Here is a 27,663-nt window from a genome sequence, read left to right on the forward strand (position 1 = left end):
ACCGAACGGCAAAAGTCTTTATGTATCAGAAAGACATATATACCACGACTATCATCGCGAAGCACACCTCTGTCTCCTACAATCCAAATACATCCGAGAAATGTCGAATTTAAGAACGCACACCCTGATATCTCACGCACATATCTGCAGCATGGTTTCAATCTTTAACATCCGAAATCGAATCTGCCTGAGGCTGGATCGGTACATGTAGTGGAATCCACGCTTGCTGCGACTCATGCTTTGGTTCCGTTCGATTCCCAAAAATTTCGTACATCAAGACGTCAGCCCAGGGCAAAGCATTGCCAAAGATTGGCTGTGATATATAACCTGGCTTTCGAGGAGTCTCTCCAGACATCAACATTCGAAAATATCGAGTACTCAAATTATTACTCGACAAAAGCTTCCAAATGTTAGCCAGCTTAAAAGAAAATTCCGGCACAGCTGCTTGAGTTCATTTCCCACAGCATTGGCACAGCGGATTCTCTGTGGCTACGAACCCGGATTATTGTCAAGGTTATCGGCCGATGAGTTTTGAAAATCGAGTAATACAATATAATAACATCGAATAACCAGTCAACCGGAGTGCGAATGCTCGACGCCGTTTTCGAACTCGGGGGTTGTTGGAAGCTCTTTGATTCTAAAAGGAGCTTTTGTGCTAGTACTGTCGATCTTGATGAGTTGCCACGAGTCCAGCGCAGATTATCTCTAGGAGTATCATCGATCGGAATCTCGACGAGCTGAATTCCAACAATAAAAAAATAAGATGCCGGGCAACGCTTTCCTCTGACACGCTTGAATATTTGGAGAACCTCTCAGAGTTTCTCTACCACCTTTGGAAGTTCAACTGAGAGAGAAGGATAAAAAGGGCCGCTTAAATCTTGGTTGAGCGTCTGATGTTCTTGTTGTAAAAACATAGACTAGGCACAAAGACTCAAGTCTCGCGGCTTTCAGGATATAGAACGATGTTGGTATCATTTGATCCGCTTAATAGCCGCACTCTAATTTTCTTTGGAAAGTAACAATTTGTATTTGGATACTTAAGAGATACAATTTGGAAGTTATCGTCAAACAAGTTAGAAGAGAACTCTTCTCACGAGACGCCGATGCAAAAAGGGATCAACCGTCTTACCACTTTGTTTTGTATATTATTGATTATATGTTGGAAATGGTTTGCAGGATTTAGAGGGAAGTGGATATTTGAAAGAGAGAGCTGAGTTAGAATGTCGGAAGAGGTTAGAATTTGATATTTTACAAGATCTATCGAGCGAGGAGGGCTTATAATAGATCTTTCCATTTTCCTTTGTCAATAGGCGTTTGTGTAACTGGAAAATATAGCAATGAAAATACTTCAATATTAGGTGGCGGGAATTTGTGTAGTGATGACAAATGTATGAGTGATGTGAATAAAGGTGTGATCGAAGTATCGAACTCGTCTAACGTCGTGGTGATTGCAAGATAAAGTAAGCTGATGATATTAGGATCGTGATAATGCTCGGTGATGCAAGGAAGGTACATACGGGTTGATTGATGGCTGCGATACAAGCTGATCTGGAATAGTGTAGGAGGCGACATGAAGATAATGGGTCCGGAAAAGCTGAAACCTCGTCGAAGATGAAAACAAGTGTTGTATACAAAATGACCCCGTTGATGGAAAAGAAAAGAGAACCAGTGGGAATGTAACGAACAATCTATAAATCATACTGCTCAAAACGGACAGTGAAGAAACGGCAAGCATGTAAGAGCAAAACAAGCCGGCATCAACTAAGATAACCGGTAACGATCAAAATAAACGCATGGCAGAATAGAATTCATTCTGTGGGATATTTGTTCTGCTCATAAGGTCTGGTCCACTAACTATCAATACAAGTAGCGCTTGCTAGTTCATTATTCATCTTTCGCGTCGGTATCATACAATTCCTTCCAAATCGGCTTCCTCGCTCGACTACAATCTCCCCCGAGTATCATCATACAGCACTTCCAAATTAAACTTTGCTCTCCCCGGCACTCTTCGCGTCATCCACGATTTTGTCTTCCGGGGCAAACTTCATGCTCACACTATTGACACAGTGTCTCTCATCGGTCGGTGTCTTATATCCTTCACCTTTAAATACATGTCCCAAATGGCCTCCGCAATTTGAACACACAATTTCAGTTCGCTCCATACCCAAAGTACTATCTGTATGTCTTGTTACGGCGCCAGGAATGTTATCGAAATAGGCGGGCCATCCACAACCAGATTTGAATTTGTGTGAAGCTTTGTATAGAGGAGCGTCGCAGCCGGCGCATGTGTAGACACCGGAGTCGGGCATGTGCTTGTCGTATTTGCCAACATAGGGAGCTTCGGTGCCTTGTTTACGGAGGACTCGGAATTGTTCTGAAGAGTGTTAGATGAGGTTTGCAGATCAATTGTGCATAAGACTATGGAGGAAGAAGAGTATGGTAGGAGGGGGCGAGGTAGACTAGGTGGGTGGCAAAGGGCGAGAAGGGAACTTTACCTCTTGAAAGAACAGCTTGCCATTCTTCGTCTGTTTTTTGCACTGGATAAGACATTTGCTGAGAGCTTGAAGTACCAAAGAAAGATGATAGAAATGGGATGGTTGGCATTGATCTCAGGACAGTTCCTCGAGTGATGGGTTGAAGAGCTTTGTATTGTGTTGCTGGGAGGCGAGAAAGAGTATAATTGCTGATTGTATAGAAGGTACGGACGAGAGTTGGGAACGTTGGAATACGCATGAAGGATATTTATAATATTTTTTGAGGATATATTTGATATTGAGGTATGACAAATTGGGTGATATGTAAAAGGGCAGTGTGCAGGGGAAGCTCAGTCTTATGTGGAATCATCTATTGCTTTGTACGCTCGCGGGGTTGAACGCCACCATGACGGATTCTTAGCGAAGAACCATCACCGAGAAATTTTACAGACACCGGTATTTTGGCAAGGATTGTATTTGGGGCTATGGATTGATTTGCATCATGCATCTCATCATTAGAAATCTTTAGAGGATGGTGAAATTTGTTGATGTGAGGTTAATGAAGAAACTACTATTTTGGTAATGTGGGAACAACATTTTCTAGCGGATTGGGCTCACATGTTCAACCTGCAGCTGCACATCCTGACTTCAGCTCAAGCCATAGGTATATAAGGAATCCGTACCTATGGAATCATCTTTTGGTGTTGACTTCGCATATATGCATGGGAAACAATACAGGGTTATTCTAGGGGTGAAGTTGTGTATTCTCATTAGATGTCATGTGGGAATCAAGACTTGATGTTGATGAATACGCGTACGCGATGTGATATGATATGAAGAAACCTAACAAGTGATGTACACTGAATCCTTGTCAGGTTTAGTTAGCCAGAACCAGAGTTGTTAGCAAGAGACTGAATGGATCTACTAGGTAGAGCTACCATTACGTCGTACTTCTAATTGGCAACTCTATCTTCATTGCGATCGGATAAATGGAGGGAATATCATAAGGGAAATCAACCCCCAGAACTAGATATAGAGGGAACATTTGAAGTCCAGATGTTATCCCTAGGTAGGGTGTTCGTCAAGCTTTGTCGTCAATATGATATTGGATATCCAATATACAAACGGTTAATGTTATATTATATATATCTTCGAAACCCCCTCAAAGATGCTCTTCAATGCATCAACAAACAAACTCTAGTCTCATAGAAAACTTGACGCGAGTTTACCATGATTGGTTTATGGGAGGGAAAATTCTTTCTAGTCCATTTCCCGACGGTGAACTATGTAAACCACTAGAAGATCGAGCTGATCGAGGCATCAATAACCTGGAAGTGACTGATTGATCTGTCAATAATTCTAGGAGTTTTAGCCCCTCCTCCTTCTTCTTCCCCCCCTCCTCCTCCCACTAGATGCTTGTTGGATGATAGGATGAGAGACCAACGATTGCTCTGCATACCTGATAGATGGATGTTCACAAGGTCGAGTGCGGCACGGGAAAGTGTCAAGTAGGTATGCCATGTAGATGACTACAGTAGCCATAAACCAAGAACCAGATTTCATACCGAGGATGCATTACCACCAGTGGGTGCACGGACTCACGGGATAATGTGACAGGAAAGCACAATTTCATATCAAAATAAGTGATCATAATAATTTGATTAAAATTCAGTTTATTATCAAATTCTTTTGATATTGAGATATATAGTTTTTTAAGTATGAAAAAATGATTGATTTAAAAGTGATCCAAATTAATTGAGATTTGAGCCCAAAAAACGAATAGTACGTTTTTTTTACCAAAAATTTTGGTAGGGGATTATATATTCTTTTATGAAAATATCAATGTTGAGCTTTTCAATACAATTCTGAGATTATATAAAACATATATGCTTTAGATTTATATCTCTGATTTTCAAATAAATTTATTGAAATTTTGAATTTTAATTGAATTATCAAAACAGCTCTTTTTGGTGTGAAATTGTGCTTGCCCTCTTCAGTGTCCCGTGAGTCCGTGCACCCACTGGTGTACTAAGGTCTCTCCAGCTACCGAAGTACGGTTATTTGTAGGTATGAATCAATGGCATTACCTAGTATCCAATGAAGCCTTCCGAGGGCGTGAATCGACTCTCTTCAAGTGAACAAAGTGATTAGCATAGCTGCTAGGTAACATAATTACCCATAACCGTAATATATGACGATCCAATTATTCAATTGTCCGATTGCCCAAATCGTCTCAATCCGTACGGTACCAATCTTGGGCCTCTCTCGGTAAGGTCATAATGACTTTGTTTAGTGGAGACGCAAGGCCGAGCGAGCTGTTCAGGCCTGTGCTGCGCTTTGTGTGGAATCAAGAAAGCTCCTTTCAGAAACATTTCCTTCCATTCCTCAGGACACGCGACATACTCTTCCAAATCATTACATACAATCATTGTAATCGAAATTCTTTGCCAGAGGAATATTCAATTTCACTTTCATTTTCATTACACTTCACTTCACTTAATTTAATTTCGCCAGGATGTCGCGCAGGCCAGCAAATCCTCAGGCTGAGCGTATTGCGCAGAACACCCAAACGATAAAGAGTCTCTTGAAACTCGAGTGTAATAAAGTCTGTTGCGATTGCAAAAGGAATAAACGTAGGTTCCATCCATATGCTTCCATTCATTCTATGAAGTCAAGAGCTGATTATTCACTCCAATCCGTTAGATCCAAGATGGGCAAGCTGGAATTTGGGGGTTTTCATGTGCATAAGATGTTCCGGAATACATCGTGGAATGGGAACTCACATCAGCCGAGTGAAGTCCGTTGATTTGGATTCATGGACAGACGAACAGGTACAAAGCGTATTGAAATGGGGAAATGCCAGAGCAAACAAATATTGGGAAGCAAAGTTAGCCCCGGGCCACGTACCATCCGAAGCCAAAATCGAGAACTTTATCAGAACGAAATACGATTCGAAGAGATGGGTTATGGATGGACCAATTCCGGATCCCTCAACTCTGGACGTCGACGGAGATGATGATATACCCCTTGGACTTGTCAAGGAGAAGCACAACCTTGAAAGATCAACATCACAAAGGACCGCCCCACCTAGTCAAGCCCCTGCCCCGATCAGCGCCCCTCCTCAACAGGATCTCTTTGGTGATGATTTCGGACCACCTCCGAGAGCGAGTACTGCCGGTCCGGTACCTGCGAGACCTCCACCAAAGTCAGAGCCGGCTCCCCCAAAGCAAACAAAACCGGCGGATTCCCTCTTGGGCTTGGACTTCTTCGGAACTGAGGCTGCTCCTCCTAGCCGACCCTCGAGTACAACACCTGCTCCGGGTACTCAGTCCAGACCTGATTTGAAACAATCGATTCTATCGCTTTATGCATCCGCTCCTCGTCCTCAAGCGCAACAACAGACATCGCAAATTTCACATGCATCATCTGGATCTTTTGGTGGTATGCAAGCGGCACCCCAACAATCGCCACAGCGCTCTACATTTGGAGGTATGAACGATGCATTCAGCAGCCTAAGTTTTTCAAATGCAACATCTCCTCCAGCTAAGACCACAGCTTTCTCCAACTTGGGCAACCTCTCCAGCCACCGATCTACAGGTTCCGGAGCTCAAATTTCTTCTCCACCCCTTAGTGGCGGCGGATTCTTTGATTCAAAGCCAAAAGCAGCCGCTGCGCCTTCTCAAGTGTCTCGTACATTCAGCTCCACGAGTGGGTTTGGAGCCTTTGACTCGGCGCCAGGACAATCACCAGCTCCGCAGTCCACAAATGCAAGTTCCTCGTTAGGAGATCTATTCGACTTCTCCACTCCCGCTGTACAAAATGTTTCACCACCTAAACAAACACTCGCTTCGCCACCTGCTCAATCATCAGTCTTCAATCTTCAAAGCCCTACGGCAACTGCACAAAAATCTCCGCCAGCAGCACCTGCTATGAGCAGCGCTTGGGGCAACACTGACGCATGGGGATCAAGTGATGCTTGGGGCAGCTCTGCCAAAACCAGTCCATCGCTCACAAAAGCTGCCCCATCTCAAACTAACGCTGGGGATTTTGGTAGCTGGGGAGGTCTATCGAGTCAAAGTATAGTACCAGGTACTGGAGGTAGTTTTAATACAATGGTTAGTGCTCCAAAGGTGACAGCGGATGATGATTTTGGAGGTTGGAGCAGTGCGGCCCCTGCGCCGGCTTCCAATGCGACTTCTGGAGCTGGGAAGCCTGCTGGAGGGTTCTCATCGGGTGGTGAGGATTTATTCTCCAATGTATGGGAGTGAGGATGTTGAAGGATACAGTACGATGTGAAGTGGGAGATGAGGGCAAGAATTTGCGGGATATATGAACATGGATGAATGGATGGAAAATGACATGAACATAGATATCCTATGAATGACAGATAATTCAAGGCGCAATTTAAATTTGATGCGTTTCTATACAATTCTCGCGTATATTCATTTCACCCCTGAAAGCAAAACCAACCATGCTACGAAACATCGCCATGTATCCTGATCCGTTCAACCGTAATAGTATATGCAACCAATAACGCCCGTTACGATGCCACAGCCGCAGTTTAATATATCTGCCGATGTCTTGCCCATACATATAATACAATGATTTCCTTTCGTGCTCTGTCTCAGTCTCTGTTTCCTTCCCTTTGTTCCCATATCCCTCTTCAAGCGCTATTGAGTTTGTACGCTCAATGTTAGATACGTTGCCATTCTTGCGCTGCATCCTACAAATTCAAAAATTGACCTTGCCCATGCCTTTCAGGTTTGATCTTCAATTTCCTCTTTTCCATCATGTAAAGCTTCCAGCCCCTCATCTAAACAAACAATCCCCATAAGAACCACAAAACCATCACGCACCCAATGATCATCCCGCTGAGCTTCAAGATGGCGACTTTATTTCCGGAGGAAGCCATACGGCCTAGACGTGAAGCGGATCCTTTGAGGGAGGAAGACATGCTAGAGAAGGTATCGGACTATTCGTGGGATACATTAACATCTGTTTGTTGGCTATGTGGGCGGTAGAAGGCAAGGAGAGGCGGGATGGAATAAGAAGGGAAGGGAATACATACAGTATTATCAATAACATCTTGCGCTCTAGCATTGTCATAGATATCCACCGTAACGCCTCTCAATGCCGACACTTTTGCAGATAGTTCATTGAGACGAGAATTGTTTTGACGTTCGCGCTCGTATGCGTCCGACATTTTGAAGGGTCGATGTGTGTTTGTGAGGGGAAGAACGTGTTGGGTAGAGCAGATGAAGAGGTGAGGTTCTGAGACTATGATGTCTGTGTTTCAAATCTCGTGGGTTCGCGTGGATGGGAAGATGGATGGCTTTCTTTGTCTGCAAGAGGTGATACCCCAGTTGATTATTCGTGGTTTTTTTATTAATTGTGTAGTGCGATTAATCCTCGTGTGACAAGTATCTAGTTTGGGAAGTGAAATTTACTTGAATTCATTCATGCAATTCGTGAAACGTACTGAGAGTAGGTACCTATCCATGGATCCTAGATAATCTTGTCGCAACCATGTTCATTTGTGATTACCTAACCCCAAAAGGTCCAAGGCTGAGGCTGATTCGACACAGCCACAAGCTCGGCTCTCATTCCGTCCGACAGGTGATCATTTATCAAGAACGAACCGTTAGTTCAATTCATTGCGCACAAGCTTAGAATTATTCCACGACGTCAACGGCTCGAATCTGATTATTTTCGCCTGCATACAAAGATTGAAGTATAGAACCTTGATCGGATTCTTCGGAACTTGTGTATTTGATTTCTGAGAATTCGCAAGATCAGATATAGGAATAGATATCTTCATATATTCCTAATCAAAACATTCTGGAGTTTGAAGTGATTTCATACTTACAGGATAAGGCGATAGTAAAACACCCCACACTTTGTCACCGAACATCCTACGCTTAATTCCTAGTTCGCGAACGCAAGGAGATACATAACATACCTACATACCTACATCCCTAATACCTACATACCTACATACATATCTAGCCAGACGAACCGACAGAATAGCTTTGCGCAAATTCATTACTACTATCGTTCAAAGATCTACCTTACATAGGTATAATTCTTCAATATGCCTTTAGGAATCAATAATCCGCTTCCTTCGTCTATGGCGTGTAAGTTATTGCATTTTGTCAATCGGCTGATATAAGATCATTCAATTACAGGTAGAATATCCAAGCTGACATCTATTCTTTTACCAGCGGAATGCAAAAAGTGTGGAAAGATTTTGTCCTCATTTATTGATCCACGACAAGCTTTCGGACCAGATAAGATTATTCCACCACATGTTCTCGCGCAAGCAAAGGTTTATCCTCCCTCCAATATATTCCTTCCCAGCCACCAACTTCCCGAACTGTCACTAACACTTTCCCTCAAAACTAGGGCCTCGCAATCGTTACAGTTCTTAAAGCTGGTTTTATCGGTTCCGGTCGTTACGGTAATGGTGTCGTTATAGCTCGTCTTTCCGATGGTTCTTGGTCCGCACCCTCGGCAATTGGTATCGGTGGCGGCGGAGTGGGTGGACAAATCGGTTTCGAGCTTACAGATTTCGTTTTCATTCTCAATGATGCTGCAGCCGTGCGCACCTTCTCTCAAGCTGGTTCTCTTACATTGGGTGGAAATGTCAGTATTGCCGCTGGACCAATAGGACGAAATGCCGAGGCAGCCGGAGCTGCCAGTATGAAGGGTGTAGCTGGTGTTTTCAGTTATTCCAAGACCAAGGGACTCTTTGCTGGTGTCAGTCTCGAGGGAAGTGCAATTATCGAGCGAAGAGATGCGAATGAGAAATTGTATGGAAGAAGATTTACAGCCGCTGAATTACTTGGAGGCGCAGTCCGAGCACCACCAGCAGCGCAACCTCTTATGAATGTGTTGAACTCGAGAGCTTTCGCGGGCCAGAATCCCGATGATGGAATTTATAACGATAGCCCTGTTTATGACGAACGACACGATGATGTAGTTTGGGAAGGCAGGAGAGGAAGTGCATTTGGAGAAGGTACACAGAGAGATCGAGGCGCAAGCTTAGGACATAGTGACGATTACGTCAATCCAAATCGTCCTCAAAGAGCAAGTACATGGGCCGATGATATTTACGACAGACCAACCAACGGAAGCAGGGCTAGATCTGGTAGCGGATTTGATGATGATTATGTGTATTCTGATAGTCCCCGTGCAGCTCCAAGTCAATTTGGCGGTAGTGGAAAACCAGGACCAGGTAGACCTGCCGCGCCGAAACCAAAATTTCAACCAAAGACAGCTAGTTTGAGAAGCAATGAGGCGGTTGCGCAATTTACATTTGATGCAGATCAGCCAGGAGATTTGGGATTCAAGAAGGGAGATGTTATTACGGTAACAAAGAAGACTGAGAGTACTGAGGATTGGTGGTATGTTTTCGTTTCTCTTTTGCTCTGGAAATAGTTTCCTGAGATCTTAGGTGAAGAAATGGATAGTTAAGGCTAATTTGATGTTTAAATAGGACTGGTACCCTCAACGGACGATCAGGCATCTTCCCCTCGAATTATGTCAAGATGAGGGAATAAATTCTATCGATGAAACACGAGCGAGAGTCATTTCCTACTCAACTACGCATTTTAACACACTCTTAACCTCGACGGCCGGGACAATACTCTTGATTCGTTTCTGGCATATCCTTGATTTCATATTCTAAACTATGGGAGTTCTCGGAGGTTTCATTTGCATTTCCTAGGGGTTTATACTCATCTCTATATCTATCTGTTCTGCTAGCGAATCCATTTTCATCTTCTTTTACCTTTTTCATTTCTCATACCTTTCATGTACTTTAGGAAGTACATGGTTGTGGATAGAGCTTGGGCTCAGGCTTTAGGATGCGGAGGAAGAATTTGCGAAACAAAGAGTACGGCGAAGGAAATTCCTTGGTACATAGTGATGAGGAGGATTATGGGTAGGATAATTGAATGTGGATATAGGAATAAAGAGATGAATTGGGGAAGAGCTGTCTTGGGATGGAAACGGTTGGTTTGGATTGTGGTTAGCGAAATATGAATAAAAGTGGTAATTATATGATCTTTTGTGAGTTGTTGATATGTGAAGATGCGAGTCAAGATTGTCTGGGGGAGTTTTTGAAGGTCAGTAGATGGATTTGTGAGGATGTTCTCTAGTCATTATCAAACTCGAGTGAATTCTATATCTTGGTGGTGAGTACCTATGGAGGTGAAAGTAATATACCAACTTGGACTTTAGGTGCAACTAATGATTCACAGATTCGACATTGTATGTTCATCATTCACTACCTATCTTCCCCGAAATTCAACTCGTCGAGTGGTCTGTTTGTAAATCTCTTATTCTTTTATTCTTATTCCTTTTTCTTATGTGGTTATATAAGTCTATCTTGTGCTGTTTGGGAGGTGGGTATGGGGTATGGGTATGGGTATGGGGTATGGAATATGGACTTTTAGAGGGGAGGGGAAGGGGATGAGGGGGGGAGTTGTAACTTGTTGAGGGAGGGGAGGTGAAGAGAGGGAGTGGTGTGATTCGCTGCAATCTATTCTTGAGTGGCTACTGGACCAGGGTGATGTATTTCTCCCCTCTATCTGTTTCCTTTTTCCATTCATCTTCTGGAATTTTGATGTTTTGTTTATATATAAGAAGTCCTTTCCATAGAGTAACAACCCATCAAAAGATTGAGATCTCTTAGGAGTGCAGACCATGTGTGGTGTGCGGGTCGGTAAGTAAAAGTGTATACGTACGTGTGCGAATTTGATGCGAATTTTGAGTGCAGTATCACAGGGAATTTCGGTAGGAGTGAGAATTTGGTTTGGCGATTATGAATGATAGCGTTTTGAGATTTTTGGCAGTAATATGGGAGTAGTATGATAGTGATTGAAAAATTGATAGCTAGATAGATAGAATGGCAAATACAGGAAGTTGTCGGGAAATAGTAGTAATCACTTCAAGCTCGTGGATTTGGAAACAGTATTTTTATCACGCGCTCGGGAAGTCTTTGCGGCTGTGCTTGGTGGACTTGAAATGGCTGTATAGATGGATGAGAGCTTGATCTTGTACACAGGAGAGATATTTATACTGGAAGGGGAGGATCGAATTTTGACTCGGTATTCTCTTGAGTTCGCTTGTTTTGCGAGCAGGTTTACTGGGAGTTTGTGTGATTCGCTCTTGAAATGGGGAAGGTGATAGGGGCTCATTTGGGATTTGAGCCAGGGGTTTGCTATATAGATTCTACATGACCGAAAACTTCATTGATCTTGGATATCCTAAAGTGAAGAGCAGAGTCTCGGAATGGGGGATTTTTTGCGGCATTTGTATCTGTGAACTTGGGGGTTTCGGGGGAGGGTGTGTGGAGCTTGTGAGTGAGTGATGTGATTTGAAGGTAGCTGAGTGTAGTGGATAACAATATGGTTGATTAGATTGACAGTAAAGAGTGAAGAGATGTCAATAGTAAGATGGAGTAAGATCAGTCTCGAATACTGTCTCTCAAAGTCCTTCTCTGGATAGCATATTTAGCTATTTTTTCTACTGAGAGTTATATATTACGCTTTGTTGTTAGCTGGCTTTTTCGCATTTCTTCAAGCCGGTTCCTAGATTCTTGCTCTTCTGGCTTGATATTTGCAAACTATTTATACCCATATCCTACAGACGTCAAAGTTTGAAGTGGAGAGTATCACTGGCTCCCCATTCAATCGTCTTCCATCACACTCGTTCCTATCAACTCAAATATACTAGGTAAGCTCTCAGCCTCTTATTCACCTATGTTATTATACTTACGTACCCCTCGTCAGCGAGAGGAAGAGGAAGCTAAACTCTTTCAAGCTAGGGCACACTAGGTGAAGAGCTCTCATCCTTATCACCTGTCTTTATAAGAGTGGATTTTTGCGTGGATTGGACTGAGATCAAGATAGTGATCTCGAAGCCAATTCTCGTGATGGGAGAGACTTTGCTGCCAGATCTGTTAATATGGAATGGAATGATGCTACTTGTGCTCTTAGTCGGAAAATCAGAGGCGAGTCTTCACATTCAGGGTATAGTTGATACTAGAAAATTGTAGACAGTGACAAGTAACTGAGTGGCAACACGACAACAAATTTAGTAGAGTAAAGCGATAGTTCGAGGCAGAAACATGAGATTCGAATCATAACCACTTCCTGTCTCGAAGCACTCAGGGCACAAATTGACAAGCATGGAATAGCCTTTCCCAGAGCTTCTCAATTCGTCTGGCTTAGATTTTAGAGATCTTTGCGTTTTATATAGTAGCTAAATTCTCTCTTCTATCCCACCAGAGCGGAAAGAGTTGAGTGTTCGTGAATCATGATGGTGAATCTTGAAAGTGGGAAGTCTGGTCATACAATGAAATCCTCAATCCGATTGAATCATCATGAGTTAATCATGTGAATCATTCCTGAGATCTGAATTAAATGTAGCCAATAAGGAATCTCGAGTACCTTGACAGTTCCCCGATGACGGTCGTAAGATATTTGTGATCTTGGTAGGAATATATTTATATAGATATCAAAACCCCGATTGTTCAAGCTTCATCTCGTTGGTACATCAGCGAAAATTGCATTCAATAGTTGAGCTTGGGGATAGATGTGTGAGAAACCACTGCCATTCTGGGTTTCTGCAAGATCTTGGATGTGTCTTCTGTCTAGTGCTCACTGGATATCTGCTTCCTCTACATCTGTAATTTACTTGGAAGGTAGGTTAATGACAGTGATATGGATTCGGGAGAAAGTGGTTTTAGGCTTAATTTATGGAATGATAACACATTCCCCTCCAAGAGTATACCAAAGTGTATCAAACTCTCAGAATACTCTGACATATGATTAACTTGCTCTAGTTAGATTTACAGGAAGAGAAGTTTCCCGCCACCTACTTAGGGAGCCGGTTGCTAGGAAAATCACTACACTAATTTTAATATCAAGTAAACTTTCATTTGTGACATATAAGAAACTTTATCTAATCGAAAGATAGTATTCAAGCTATTTGCTTTATTTTCCTTGAGCATTCGATTTCAAATCGAGAAAAGAAGAAATGAGCCTGAATTGGCCATCATCTCGACATGATAAAATGTCGCTTTACTCAAATTCTTGCAAGCATAATCGTACCCGTCTTTGATGAACTTATTGTTTTTGTGAGCTATACTGGGAGATTGAGCTCCAGTGCATTCTCATCGGTTTCTGCAATAGCCAAGTCCAATTAGAATAAGCTACTTCATTCATTCTCTCACATACTAGAAGTTCCGTTTGATGAAATTGGCGATTTGGGAAAGGATATCTACACGAAGAAGGAAGGACTTTGTTGATCAGGGGCATGGATATACCAGCCCAAGTAATCAATATCATCGAGCTTGATGCAGTTTGTTTGATAGTGTGAGTGGATTCAGAGTATCGTATCCCATCGCCTAGCCAGGTGACCTGGTGCAAGATTTAATAGATGAGATTCTTTCAACTCTAACTTAAAGTAATTAGATGATTTCAATGAATCTGACAATCGGTATGAATCCAAAAATGAAATTTCCCCCGTGAATGCACTGTGGTCTGAACTATCGGACGTCCCAAGTAGGTCAATCGGGCAAAAGAAATGACAAGAGAGAAGTTAGTAGTGACAGGACGTAATTCTAGTTGAGGAAACGAGATTATAAATTTCAGAGTTTTGGTGCTTCTTCCCATAGTAGCTCGAGCTTCACCAGGACGTTGATGTTCCATTTAACAACCTTGTCCTGGGTCTCTGTCGATTTTCTGCTCGTTTTCGATGAGGTATCGCAGAGCTTTATATACACTAAGATTGATTACATTTTTCTGTACTTGATGCACAATCATAGTTACTTCCCCTGACCTGAGTATATAAAAGTTTCTTTTCGCATGAATGGAGAAATCTTCATACACCATTTTATGGATCATTCTGGTGCAGGTGCCTGTTTATAGCAAATAGAAAATTCGATCAATTCTTCAATAATAACCTTCACAAGATGCCTATAGACTTGTCTGTGCCTTTAAGCATCAATTTTATCTGATCATATGTCGAGTAGTTTGAATATTTGTTATTATTCAAGAAGAATACTACCGAAAATGAAAATATAGAAAGATATTAGACGAGACCATGACATTATTCTCCTTCTGAAGTTCAGAGGTTATCTGTGAACTCAATCCTTTATTTGCAAATTAGATATTTGAAAGTGAAACATAAAATGAGCTCTCAACTTCTTCTTCGATACCTCGCCATTCTGTTTATAATACATCTTCTTGGAAACAATGCCATATTTAAAGCCCCCAAATACAGGAAATAGAATATTCATTATCACTGTATATAATCTTATTATACGATTTCGCCTTCTTTCCCCTCTTTTCATTCCATCTGACCTATCTACATAATCAACCTGTCTTTGTTTCATTCACCGTGCCCGATATACCTGCTATATCCACCCCGTAGCTCTTTTGATTTCCATTCCCTGGCACCGATTGCTGTGGTTGCCAAGTTGTTCAGCAGATGTTCCTTACTCTCGTCTATGCTGGAGAGTTGGGAGTTCCGTTGAAGCTTGTGCAGGAACTCAGATGCATGTGTCACCAGGGTTTTGATCAAGTTGTCCGGATTATATTGATAGTTAGTTGTGATCTTTTGAGTCATTTCTCTATGATCTGATAATATATCAAAAAATTGAATGGATAAGTGACAGCGGTTGGGGGAGTAGCGACCATTATTCAATATAGGACAAAAAACACAAGACACGGAATCAGGAGATGTAGTGACATCAAGGTTCTTGAATATTCCACTCGATCACGAAACTTATTAAATGGTTGTTCGCGAATTTGGTGGGCAGACTTGATCAGATCAAAATTGACCGCTCGTTCAGCGTTGTAGATCCAAGTGTTGACAGATTGGGGAATTATATAGCAAATTCTCTCGGCCCCTGGCAGCTATTATTCACCATCTACACGCTCAAATACGCACTAAGCCTTGAATGATATCATTCCGAGGTCTCACTATTCTTGACCCCTCTCTCGATATGCTTACTATCCAACCAATATCAGCTAGATTCACCCCAGTCAAATACCCTTCCACAAGATAATCACCTGTATTATCCACATCCGATTCCCAGGATTACGTATAATATTACCTCCGAAGTTCATACAAACTAGACACAAGAAGTGAACAAACTCAGATCGGCTCCAAATAGGGGAACAGAGGGAGATGGGTGCCTTGACACAGCCAGCATCTTAGACTTGGTTTGAAATGATTGTAAGGTGGGTGATCAGGATTGAGATATGGAGAAGAATTCATCAAAATTAGGACCATGGGATAATAAAATTATATGTTAAGCTCATGACAACAACTGAATCATTGCTCAGAGGGACGATAGTAATATGGCTGATATGACATCAGACTGTATGATCTCCTAGACGGGGCAGAAAATGTCTATATAACCTCAGACAATCTGAAGCACTCAACTCAACTAGGAGAATTAATTCTTTCCAGATATTCCCGAGCAGGGAAAGTCCATGTGTAATATGGATATGGGTGATAGAAGCTGGGCTAATCTCTAACCCTTCTTGGGGGAGAGGGCGCCGTCTTGTTTTGAAAGGTCGCTTCCAACTTTGATATTAATGACAATAAAAATGAAAAGATAACAGACACAATCGTTAGAGACAGTAAGAATACTGGCGGTAAACAGGTAATGGGGACGATACAAGAAAATTATACAATTTTCCGCTGGCATACATCCCCTGGGACAGTTAATCTACGCGGTATTAACAGTAAACTTTCGTTCTAGCTCTTGTCCCATCTGTCTATTTATTGGAAGCATCTAAATGCTGCTGTACTGTGTAAAGTCTTCGAGATGATTGATTTATATACTCAACAGTTGGAGTTTAAAAGCACCGTACCCCGATCAAAGACATCGCATTCACATTACTTTCGACTTCATAAGCCATTTCCTCGATTCACAGAGAAGCTGCCTACTTATTAGTAGTAGCTATCTCAATTCACCGTTTGCATTTACACATTCCTATATGTACGGGCTCAGAATGAATGGTTCCTATCTAAAACTGAGCCTCTCGGATTTTCCATTCCCAGGTCTATATAAGAGAGAGATACAAGGACACAACTCTTCATACCTAAGAAAGAAAGATAGCTAACAATGCCTTATTCATGATAATGAGGAGCGTAGCAATTCCAAATAGCTAGTCTGTTGGTTGGATCAATGCCATACCATTTGATTTCGCATATATTCCTTGAAAACTCGGGGATCTAATATATATGATCTAGGATAAAGAACAATCATACTTACTTAACGACAATGAATACTCCACATACTCAACGACAGCAAAAAAACAAAGTGAAGTCCGAAAAGAAAGATGAGCACAATCGTACGTGTCATTTTGCTGGATTCCTCTGTACCTCGATGATCAAATGGTAACTAGACTTGGATGTAATCCCCAAACAAGTCGAATTTACTTCCTCCATCTGGGTTATTCTGATCGTGAAGTGCTTCTTGCCGGGTACAATGCGAGAATTCCTGCGAATTATGTAGCAAGACAAGAAGTCTGAAAGCCTGGAGTATTCACCGTTCTCCTCTTCCAACACACTGTCACATATTCCGTCATCAATATCATGAACAGTGCTTCCCTGATTTCTTCTCTAGACCAATCATTCTCTCCGTTTCCCCATGTTACCCCTCGTATAACCTCTGCCCTTTCATACTCCTCACTGATGATTCACTCACTCATATACCTCGAGCACCCTTACCTCGCAGCGTTCCACTTTAACCCCCTTCCCCCATCTCCAATTTCCTCACCTGGTCATCATATAAATATCCTCCCATTCCTTTATCTTCTCATTTAAACAGCTTCCATATTACTGCATACCCTGACTAGGTGCCCGAAATCATCGACACAAATTCTACAATATGTTATCTTATCCAAAACCAGTAACTTCACCCTCCCAATTTGAAACGTAAAATAAGAGAGACTACAACGATCAGAAGCCATACGAATCGACCAAAATCCTATATTAAACGACAAAAACTTCACGAATAAACCAATATTTCTCTCTCAACACCACATTGAAGAGTCGTATTTGGATTTACACCGTGCTTCATCCTAGCTAACAAGAACTCAGCAAACCACTCTCCCGCCCTCACAAGTTTCTTTAACTATCTACATTTTCTCTCACAATCCAAAGGTTGCGAAAGAAGCAAGACTTTCAATAACGAGACAACAGGATTCTCGAAGCCGAATAGAAAGCGGAGAAGAGAGGGAAAGAAAGAGTGAATAGAACGAACACGATAGATCTCAAAGACTCCAAGAAATCGATCTACTTAAAGCGCACGAATCTCTCCTTTTTGAGAATATTGCAAGTTGAATAAAGTTTGCGACATGTTCACATATGGAAGAGTTAACATACGTGAACCAGATACGATATTCGTATCCTCAATTATGTGAAAGGGGAATAAAAGCATGCTTACAACTTCAACAAATGGGCAAGAGTGCGAATATCCATACACTCACGGTTTCGACACTGTCGTTTAGAGTTTCCATTGTCAATTTTGATTTTGATTTTTTTTCATAATCTTTATGTCTCTGTCAGAATATTCAATGTGATCTCATCTCATCTCACATACCCTCTATCTCCCCCTTCCCAAACTCCCATAACTCACCTCAAATAACACAAGTTTCTCCCTGCGGAACGCCATAAGCAGCGAATAGCAACAGCAACACGAAGTCCCAAGATCCATGATGTGCTTGCGTCAACATCCCTATACTGTTCTAGATTCGAGTATCCATACAGATATCTTAAATACCAACTCAACGAGATTTCAAGAACGAATCCCCCTCCCCCCTCTTTAAAAAAGACCACGCTAAGAGAAAGGAACCGAGTGAATCGCGATATAGATCATTGAAGAAGGCTATGCCATGGATATTGAATAGCCCAAGAGCTCGACCTCGAGCACTCGGCGATGAAACCACAATTCCCACAAACCCACCTACCTCATTCTCCATAAAAGGGCTTCCTTCCTCCATCCTCCAAATATGAAGCATTGTAAAACTCGCAGAATGAATTACATAATCATCAAACCTCTTCTTCCCTCTCCCTCTCCCACTCCACTCCCAAAACAGAACAGAACAGAACAGAACAGAACAGAACAGAACAGAACAGAACAGAACAGAACAGAACAGAACAGAACAGAACAGAACAGAACAAAAACTCAACACCACCACACTCACATACACAAATTACCAGATTCCCACACTCTCATATTCCCACATTCATTCTTCTATAACCTTCTATATTCTCAAACACAAAAATGCCAAGCTAATAATTGACTCCACGAGGAGGATATACATATACACAAGTATACCTACCTACCTACACACAAATATCAATAGCAACCAACACTCTCAGAATAGAATAAAACACAATACAAATAAAAACATCGAGAACCTCATATATTCAAACACATACGGCTGGAAAGCTTGAGAATGGGGATTGATTCATGTAAAAAATGTGAGGTTACATCTATCGAAATGGAGATGTGAAGGTATATTGTTGAATTCACGCATGTATAATAGTGATTAATGGTTTGTGTGAGATGATATGTATAAGATTTGTATTGTAAGTATATATTATGTTATGATTAAATATTAGTGTTTCTAGAGCAAGAGAGAAACGGCATCGAAACGGCGTCGAAACAGCGTTTGCCTGTAATTATCGAGCATCGAGCAAGAAAATCGAGCATCAAGTATCTTGCGAATAACAACATAGAAATACCGATGAAGCAACAAAAATATCATCCTCATGAAAACCCCACTAGAACGGACAATGACGCTCTCAAATCCAACATCATCCAACCACACCTCATATCCCCCCACCCCCTCCCTACTGAAAAACATTCTCATCTCAAAGACTTTCAGAAAACACGAAGCATCTACTAAAATATTCGTCCAGTTCACATCACACATCAAGTTCCTTTTTGAAACCCAACATAAGCTGTCCCTATCTGGATATTCATCATATAAGCCTTTGAGAATCGAATCGAATTCCATCCATCTGTATTTTCTTCTTCATCCCCATGAAGAAATAAAGTTTGCACTAAACTAGCAATCTGAGCATCTAGATGTGAAAGTCGGGTCCCTTGCCCCTCCTCCCTCAGCAGTTACTTATTCCTACCAGCCAGAAAACGAACCACTGGTTCCTGAGAAAGAAATGAACAATATGCGAGAGAAAAAAAAAGGTAAAAAAAAAGTGAAAGGTGGGGTGAAAAGAATCCTTCTCAACAAACACACACACACACCCCTCCTTCCCCATCAAACCATTTTCAAAAGTAAGATGAGCTGTATATTCTGCACGTGTGATTGACACATGCATGCAACCTTCTTTCTGCATCGCCAGAAAAACGTCCGCAGTTATGCAGCATACCTTGAACGGTGATTCAACACTGCACTACTCGAGCCCAAATGTGGAATCGGGTATAGGATTCTTTGCTGGAAATTTTCTACGCTGAAATGGATATCGAATATCGTGATTGAATATGTGATTACCATATCAGCAGTAAAATATTTTCCATGTCAGATTGTGGAGGGGTGTGTGTGAAAACTTTAATCCGGTCTGGACGCGTTCGCTGAAGATTCGGTGTAAACTCGTGAATTCGGAGTTCGTGATTGCCACAGAGCATTTGTCGTATTGATGTGCCGAGATCGAGTCGAGATAACAAGGTGGAAGTTCGAAAGTATGGCACACGTACCTGAGTATAGACGTTTGTTGGTTGCAGATGCAGTTGTCGCTGTAAGATAATCGATACTATGAGGGAATAAAATGATACTTGCAGCATCAATTGCAGTTGCAGAGGTAGTTGCATCATCGACAAACGCCAATAACGAACAATGCAATGCACTGCCCAAGTTTCAGTATTCAGCTGGCTGTTTCTTCTTTCCTTACTATTTAGTTTCGTGAATTGGGTAGTAGTACAGTAGGGCTGCGTGCCGTGTGCTGCATGCATCTCGTTCGTAGCTATGAGCGCTGGTGCGAATCGGACTGAACTGGACTGAACTGGATGGGACGGGCTCAATTGAATGTACTCGTACCAGCAGTTAATCTCATTCCCATGCCATTACGGAGGAACGCCTCCTGTGTTCTTCGTCTTCATCTTTGTTGTATATTCGTAAGAATTTATGGCTTTACGACGATGTAAAATTGGTGTAATGAGAGACATAGATTGTTTCCTTCAAAGAACACTATAAATGGTGATATCGTAATAAAGAGAAGGATATATCATCCTAAAGGAACAATGATGCTCAAAATTGAATCAATCATGAATACAAGAATGTAAAGAAGTGAAGAAAAAAAAAGAGTAGAAAAAAAAGTTAGATGACGAAAGAAAATTTTCTTTTTTTCTCTCTCTTTTCCCTCTCGCTCTCACTCCACAAAAGAAGAAAAAAGAAAGAATTTTTTTCCACTCAGGCACTGTTCATCCAGACTTCCACCGTGGCACCGATGATGCGAGTCATTTAGGGGCTTTTTCATTTCTTTTTCTTCTCTTCATCATCATTATGACCTACGGAGTGAGTATTTACGCAGTACCGGTAACTCTATAGGAATATCATTACAACTTTATAAAATTCCCAGATAAATATCTGAGTAATAAATAATTCATAAATTATACTCGTATATAAGGTATCTATCTTAGGGGAAAAAGCCCAATCTGTTTTATAGTTTAAACATAATTCATATTCTATAAATAATCTTAAAATTATAAATCTATATTATTATTTGGACGTTATATTTAGAGTATTATTTTAAACCTTAGTAATTGAAATTTTTGAATAATATTATATCTATTAGTTTTTAATAATTAATTTTTATTAAATTATAAGTTTTAAATAAATAAATAAAGATTTAAAATTCCAATTAAAAAATAATAGAGAAAGTAGAATGAGTCTTAAATATAATAGTTCTTTTTTTAATTTATTATTTTCTTTTATTTTTACTTTCATTTCAATTAAATTTAATTAAATATCTTTAAATTCAAGAATATATAAATAACTAAAAATTATTAATAGGTATTTAAAATATTTAAAATATTATTTAATTGATTTAATAGATTCAAATTCATTTTATATATTTATTTAAACAAATATATTATTATTGAATTATAGTATACTATAATCATATATATATAAACAATTAATTTAATATATATATTCAATTAAAGCTCTTATCAAAATCTAATAGGAATTTAGAATTCCGATAAATGAATAGTAAATGATTAGAATAGTAAATCAAAAGTTTTGATAAGTTAATTTAATTTGATATTAATGATTGATATCTAAAAAATAAAGTCTTATTGATAATTAGAGGTTTAGAAGATTATTTATAGTTGAATTAATGTGAATCCCACCCGGATTTTTCCCTCAAGGTAGGTAATGAATAGATAAATATTTCACAAGTGACGCCGCTCAGATAAATATAAATTTCATTCGATGATTCGAGTCAAAATCAATAATCCCCCTCCCCCCAAGAAAAAGGTACAAAGTACTCCGTACAAATAGATTACCTCCCGGCTTACCTACCTAGTAAAGAAAGACCCTGACCCACGCACGGTAATGACTGGCTAAAGTGGTATAATAAGCATTTCTTTCCCTTCCTTCTAGAAGATCACTATTAATAGATGAGGAATGAGAGTATGTAGTATTGTAGCATGTCCGGAGCAAGTGCTTCGTAGAATCTAGGTACTGACTTGGAGGTAGTTCAGTACCTACTTGGACGATTAGTTCCCTCAATACGGAGTAGAATAATATCAAGAGAATAGGGGTAAGGCTATAATCATCCTCTTCTGTTTCTTCAAGCGATACCAAGGAGCCAGCTAACCAGCGTACACTATTCACAAAATGCCATCAAAGAAGACTTAGTTGTATTACCTTACCTTACCTGTGCTATACATACATACATACAAACAGACATACACACACATACATACATATCTACCTGCCAACCTACCTCTCCCTAACTATCAACCACCAGGTGAACTAACCAACTCTTCAAACCCTCATCGCTAGCTAACCCCTGAACATGAATCGAAAACGCAAAGAATCCCCCCCAAAAAGCGAAACAGATCTCGTAAAATTATTTAACCTTTCCATAGGCACCTAGGTAATATTAAAAATTTCCATCAGATGACCTTTCTCTCAAGCTTGTAAGTTGTATCAAGCCATTCTCCTACCAAAGCTTCCACGGATATGGTTCAGGATTCCGACGGAAATCGACGTCTGACTCTCATTCCAGCTCACACCGCTACCTAGGAGGTACCTACTCCCAATACTACTCCGCAATCGGGTTATTGAATGAAAAAAAAGGTTTCCTCTGTAAAGTGTGGGAAAATTAAATTATATGAAAAGTGTGAGTAACTTAAGCAAAATAGGGGACTGAGATTTATTGGGTCACAAAGACCCTTCAAATCCTTAAAAAAAAAAGTGGTTTGATCTTCGAGAATTTCATCATGAATTTCAAAGATTGACGAATGAAATAAGTTTGAAGTGGGTGGCAAATTTATGGGTTGTTGTAAATTGTGAGATCAAAAAATGATTTGGTATCCATCAATCATCAGTCAATCATCAGTATGGCATCACTGCCTCCAGTTTTACCCAGTTGAGCCAGTCCACAATTCAAACTATTTCCTTCGTCCCTTCGTATAATGGATCCAGAAAGACTGGGCAGTGTCAATCCGTGTTTTGGATGTCTCGACTCTCAACAGTAGTCTTAACCGTAGTGCTAAACTCGGAATTGCATCAGATTTGTGACTTGTCCAACTAATAAGCTCCACTAGTTTCTGCTGTGATTGCTTGTTCAAAATATTATTTCCCATCTAGAAAATAAACGTGGCCCTTAGATGGCTTCTAGAAGAAACATTAAACTTTTTGGGGAAGTTTCTCAAATCTCAATGCTCAATGTGGTCCATAAATAATGTTTCAATTGTTGCTCGGTACCGGCAGGGGGCTTAATACACCTTGTAAGATAGAAGAAAGGCGGGGATCTTTGGGATCTATGGCTCGAACAGCCAAGTCCTTACTTCTCGCCCAAATTTCCACTCTGATGAGACACCATCAATCAAGAGAAACAAATACACCCACAAACAAGCTTTTCAAATCTCCCATACTGATACCATCAAAGTATGAATGGAGAGAGAGAGGAGGGTAAAGAAACATTTTTTTCCAGTTGTCAAAAGATCTTGCCACATCTCATCCATCCATCATTTTGCATACAGTTTGCAGCAATCGACAATCATGTACCTTGTAGCAATCTGCACCTTGTGGCAATCTGCGTATAAAGCACACCGCTTCATGCTTTCCCACACCATCTGTACGGTTTGTATGGATTCTGGGAGCATCGGAGACAAGTATCCTTCCAAACGGTCAATCATCCCCCACGTCTTTTCGAACTTATCATGCACCGCTATGCCAACCTTCTGCTGCACTACCTAGTCACCATCCTGGACATGCCAGCCAGTCTGATGGTCACCCACCGCCGCCACCATGGAAGCATTCCTCTCTGCATTGATGTTCTAGCAAATATCCCGGCACTATAATCCTGGTTCCGGGCACTTCAATAGCGTTTTGAGTGGGACAAACTATGCAAATCAGCACGGACTCTGAAGGGAAGCTACCCTGTCGAACCCTGATCTGTAAGCTTGGGAGAAAGAAAGCTTCGGGGAGGCGCCGACGGAATTAGAATAGAAGGAGAAAAAATAGTCTTTGGCTTTGCTTTAAAAGGTCTTTGACTCTTCCAAACTTTTATCTTATCTCCCTTTCATATCCCCTTGATACCATTCTAGAAGACTCAGATTCTCATCATTCTTCCAATCCTCTCTACACTGCTTGTTTTTGCCAGACATCATTTCTGCTTTATATTCACATAGATCCTTTCGTCGACTTTTTGCAAATTATAGACCACTGTTTTTTGTTCGTCACACACATCGATAAATCTTTGAAAGGAAAACCAAGAGCTGGATTCCTACATACACAGTCAGCATTATTTTCTTTCAGTATTCTCTTTCCCTTCTGTAATCTCACCAGTTACAAGAGAAGATAAGAATCATCTCCGGTCCGAGTTTCTTACAGCATAAGCAAGTTCTGGTGTTCATCTGTGAACTCCGAATTCTGTTCTGAGACTTGGACCCTTAATGATAAAGATATCTCTTGTGGGGATTCTATGAATCACCCAATTGTTCTTGCAGATTCGCATATCAAAAGGGGCAATCTTCCAACGCTCTTTCTTCCTAACAAGTTAGCAGATTTTTGAAACTTCAGCATACATATAGTTGATATTGTTTTTGACTTATCAAATATATCAAAAAGATCTGTTTCCAAAGGTTCGTTCCATATTCTCATCTAAAGAATTTCCTGTTTTTGGATTTTCCACTCCCCACACTTGGACCAGGAAGAAGAGAAGCAAGACAAGGAGAGGAAGAGAAGAGTGAATTGTAAGAAATAAATGGAACTTGGCCAGCTGGTCAATACCTACCTAGTATTCACTCTTCTTCACTCTTTCTTGACTCCTCGAATCATTGCATCATTCTCTATCAGTCATGGAATAGAAAATTTGGGTCTCGGTCATTCGGCTTTACTAGCTTAGTTTTGTAAGAATTCACGCTAAGATTTTCTACTTTATTACAGACCTCCTTCTCGAAACAACTTTTCAAAACCTCCATACTTCCTTCTACATATACACAACTTCGAAAAAGTCTTCTTCAAGAGACAATCATCCTTTCGTACTTCATATTGTGTTTCAAGTTACTTTAATTGTCTACAAAATATACAAACATGTCTGCTATTCGATCTTCCTTCATTCGGGCTGCCGCAAAGGCTGGTCGCAGAACCACTCCCTCCATCATCTCCAGACAAGCTGTTCGAGCTTTCACAACCACTCAACAAGCCAATGACTATGAGGCTATCCACGAGAAGGAGATTCCTGCTACAAAGTTCCAACCTGGTAAGTTCAATTATCACTCCCTAATATTAAGGTTACATGGAGATTTCAATGCTCCATGTAGTTTTGATCCCAACTTCCAACTTTTTTTCCCCAACAGACTCTCCGGTTGTCAGTCAAATACTGACTTCTGGATGTCATAGGTTCTGGAGCAGAGAGAGTAACAATTCCAGTTGAGGAAGCCGCATTGGCTGCTGCAGCTGCAAAGGAGGCTGTTGACGTTGTCACTCCCCTCACACAAAGCGCATACAAGGGCATGACCCCAACTATGCAAAAGATGAGTTTGATGGGCAAAGTTGTTGTTGTCACTGGGTAAGTTTCTCTCGCTTTTCTTTAATTCCAGATATGTTTTTGTTGGGTTCCCGATCTACAAGCACATCTCTAGCTCGCACACAAAATCAATTTTCAACAATTATTTCAAGATTTGACCCTTATCGGTCTTATCATCTGCATTAGTTGTTTTGGATTGATTTAGTTCGAGCAATATCTTGTTTCGAAAGTGAACATTCAGGACTAACACAAAGTTAAAACAGTGGTGCTCGAGGCTTAGGAAACCACATGGCACGTGCGTGTGTCGAGGCTGGAGCCAAGGCTCTCGTCATTTTCGATGCCAACCAAGAGTTGGGTGATGCCTCAGCTGCCGAACTTTACGAATTGACCGGAAACAAGATCCCCATCTCCTTCTTCAAGGTCGATGTTCGTGATGCCGATGCGATTGAGTCTGCTGTTGCCAGTGTTGTCGCAGAACATGGTGCTCCAGATGTTCTCATCAACTCTGCAGGTATTGCCGAGTAAGTACATACCATGATCAATCTGCCACATATTTGTACTAACAAAAATTTCAGTTCCAACATTCCCGCCGAGACTTATGACCACAACATGTTCAGACGTCTTATCGATATCAACCTTACTGGATCATTCCTCATGTCTCAAGCCGTTGGAAAGGCTATGATGGCCGCTGGCAAGCCAGGATCGATCGTTCTCGTCGCTTCCATGTCTGGCTCCATCGTCAACTACCCACAAGAACAATCCTGCTACAACGCCTCCAAGGCTGGTGTCGTTCAACTCGGAAAGTCCCTTGGTGCTGAATGGGCCAAGTACAACGTCCGTGTCAACATGATCTCCCCAGGTTACATGGACACCGCTCTCAACAACGTACCAGCCCTTGATGCTCAAAAGGTCATCTGGAAATCCCTCACCCCACAAAACCGCCTCGGTGCCGTTGATGACCTTAACGGTCTCGCCGTCTTCCTCGCTTCCGATGCTTCCGCATTCATGACCGGATCCAACGTCATCATTGACGGTGGTTACACTTTGTACTAAGTGATAATGAGGAGCTTACTTTCATGAGAGTTCATCAACGTCTGGATACTTCATATCTTGGGTAATACCCAAAAACCTACCTGGTCGTTGGATGGTGTCTCGGGAAAGGGCTTAATGACTTCTAATACTCTTTGCATAAAGATTTCATTTTTCCAAAAATCGATATGATGTTTCTTTGGTGCACGGCATGAAAAAGGATAGCAAACTTCTCTGTAATTACTTTTTTTCTACAAAGTGGGGCGACAGAGATGGTCTAAAGATTTGTACTCGGGTACTTTGGTTTGGGCTTGGGCAATCTTTGATTTATTCGGCGTTAATAATATAAAGGTTGCATAAAATATGATCTACATGATCATGATTTGAGCAAATGGGCTCAGTTTAGAGGGAGATGTTTCATCACACTTTTAGATAATGTTATGGCTGGCTATGTGTAATGGTTACAGCGTAGCATGGCATTGGCAATGATGCGATCAGCAATGCACATAATATTGATATATCGATGTCTTTGATGTTATACAGTGATGCATGAAGTGAATTGTATCTGCATTTTCAACCTGTCAGACTTCAATCACTTGTTGGTCCCTGTTTACGTCTATATACCTCCCTTCTCCGTGCATTCCCCTCTTTCATCCCTCTTTCATCCCTCTCCCCCCATCTGCCCCACCTTTTCAACTACATGAAGTAATCAATCGAAACCCCACGCATTCGACCCATCGCATCTCATCGAATCTCATTCACTAACTCGACTGCATTGCCTTATCCATACATATATGGCACTTTCCACACTCAGAATCCATAATCCAGAACTCGTGTTATCCATACGCTGATACATACACACTGCCGAATCAGACAAAGTGTGAGGAGAGTAATGGATAGACAT

The 27,663-nt window shown here is 41.1% G+C and overlaps 5 protein-coding genes across 5 annotated transcripts; 3 read left to right on the forward strand and 2 right to left on the reverse strand.

Annotated features, from left to right (window-relative positions):
- Positions 1-1,264: 1,264 nt before the first annotated feature.
- On the reverse strand, positions 1,265-2,960 carry EAF02_001455 (uncharacterized protein). Its single transcript, XM_038897503.1, has 3 exons — positions 2,496-2,960; positions 1,518-2,374; positions 1,265-1,465 (listed from the first exon to the last, which is right to left on the reverse strand). The coding sequence occupies exons 1-2, from the start codon at positions 2,731-2,733 to the stop codon at positions 1,983-1,985; spliced, it is 630 nt and encodes a 209-aa protein (XP_038762478.1). The 5' UTR covers positions 2,734-2,960; the 3' UTR covers positions 1,265-1,465; positions 1,518-1,982.
- Positions 2,961-4,866: 1,906 nt separating this feature from the next.
- EAF02_001456 (uncharacterized protein) lies at positions 4,867-6,880 on the forward strand. The gene is made up of 2 exons (XM_038897504.1): positions 4,867-5,107; positions 5,178-6,880. The coding sequence occupies exons 1-2, from the start codon at positions 4,990-4,992 to the stop codon at positions 6,740-6,742; spliced, it is 1,683 nt and encodes a 560-aa protein (XP_038762479.1). The 5' UTR covers positions 4,867-4,989; the 3' UTR covers positions 6,743-6,880.
- A 407-nt stretch (positions 6,881-7,287) lies between these two features.
- EAF02_001457 (uncharacterized protein) lies at positions 7,288-7,677 on the reverse strand (the record flags this gene model as incomplete). Its single annotated transcript, XM_038897505.1, has 2 exons — positions 7,288-7,446; positions 7,543-7,677. 2 exons carry the CDS (start codon positions 7,675-7,677, stop codon positions 7,288-7,290), a joined length of 294 nt encoding a protein of 97 aa, XP_038762480.1.
- An 888-nt stretch (positions 7,678-8,565) lies between these two features.
- EAF02_001458 (uncharacterized protein) lies at positions 8,566-10,033 on the forward strand (the record flags this gene model as incomplete). Its single annotated transcript, XM_038897506.1, has 4 exons — positions 8,566-8,608; positions 8,660-8,799; positions 8,877-9,877; positions 9,970-10,033. 4 exons carry the CDS (start codon positions 8,566-8,568, stop codon positions 10,031-10,033), a joined length of 1,248 nt encoding a protein of 415 aa, XP_038762481.1.
- A 15,261-nt stretch (positions 10,034-25,294) lies between these two features.
- Positions 25,295-26,783, forward strand: EAF02_001459 (uncharacterized protein; the record flags this gene model as incomplete). Its single annotated transcript, XM_038897507.1, has 4 exons — positions 25,295-25,463; positions 25,604-25,772; positions 25,994-26,251; positions 26,306-26,783. 4 exons carry the CDS (start codon positions 25,295-25,297, stop codon positions 26,781-26,783), a joined length of 1,074 nt encoding a protein of 357 aa, XP_038762482.1.
- Positions 26,784-27,663: the final 880 nt, after the last annotated feature.

The sequence above is a fragment of the Botrytis sinoallii genome (genome assembly GCF_014898435.1).
Source record: "Botrytis sinoallii strain Bc 23 chromosome Unknown BSIN_002, whole genome shotgun sequence".
NCBI classification, from domain to species: domain Eukaryota; kingdom Fungi; phylum Ascomycota; class Leotiomycetes; order Helotiales; family Sclerotiniaceae; genus Botrytis; species Botrytis sinoallii.

Excerpts from the sequence above, each read along its gene's own strand:
- EAF02_001455 (XM_038897503.1), bottom strand. The coding sequence starts at position 2,733 with ATGCGTATTCCAACGTTCCCAACTCTCGTCCGTACCTTCTATACAATC. Across the intron at positions 2,375-2,495 it reads GCAAGCTGTTCTTTCAAGAG|AACAATTCCGAGTCCTCCGT; the intron begins GTAAAGTTCCCT and ends AACACTCTTCAG.
- EAF02_001456 (XM_038897504.1), top strand. The coding sequence starts at position 4,990 with ATGTCGCGCAGGCCAGCAAATCCTCAGGCTGAGCGTATTGCGCAGAAC. Across the intron at positions 5,108-5,177 it reads CGATTGCAAAAGGAATAAAC|ATCCAAGATGGGCAAGCTGG; the intron begins GTAGGTTCCATC and ends CCAATCCGTTAG.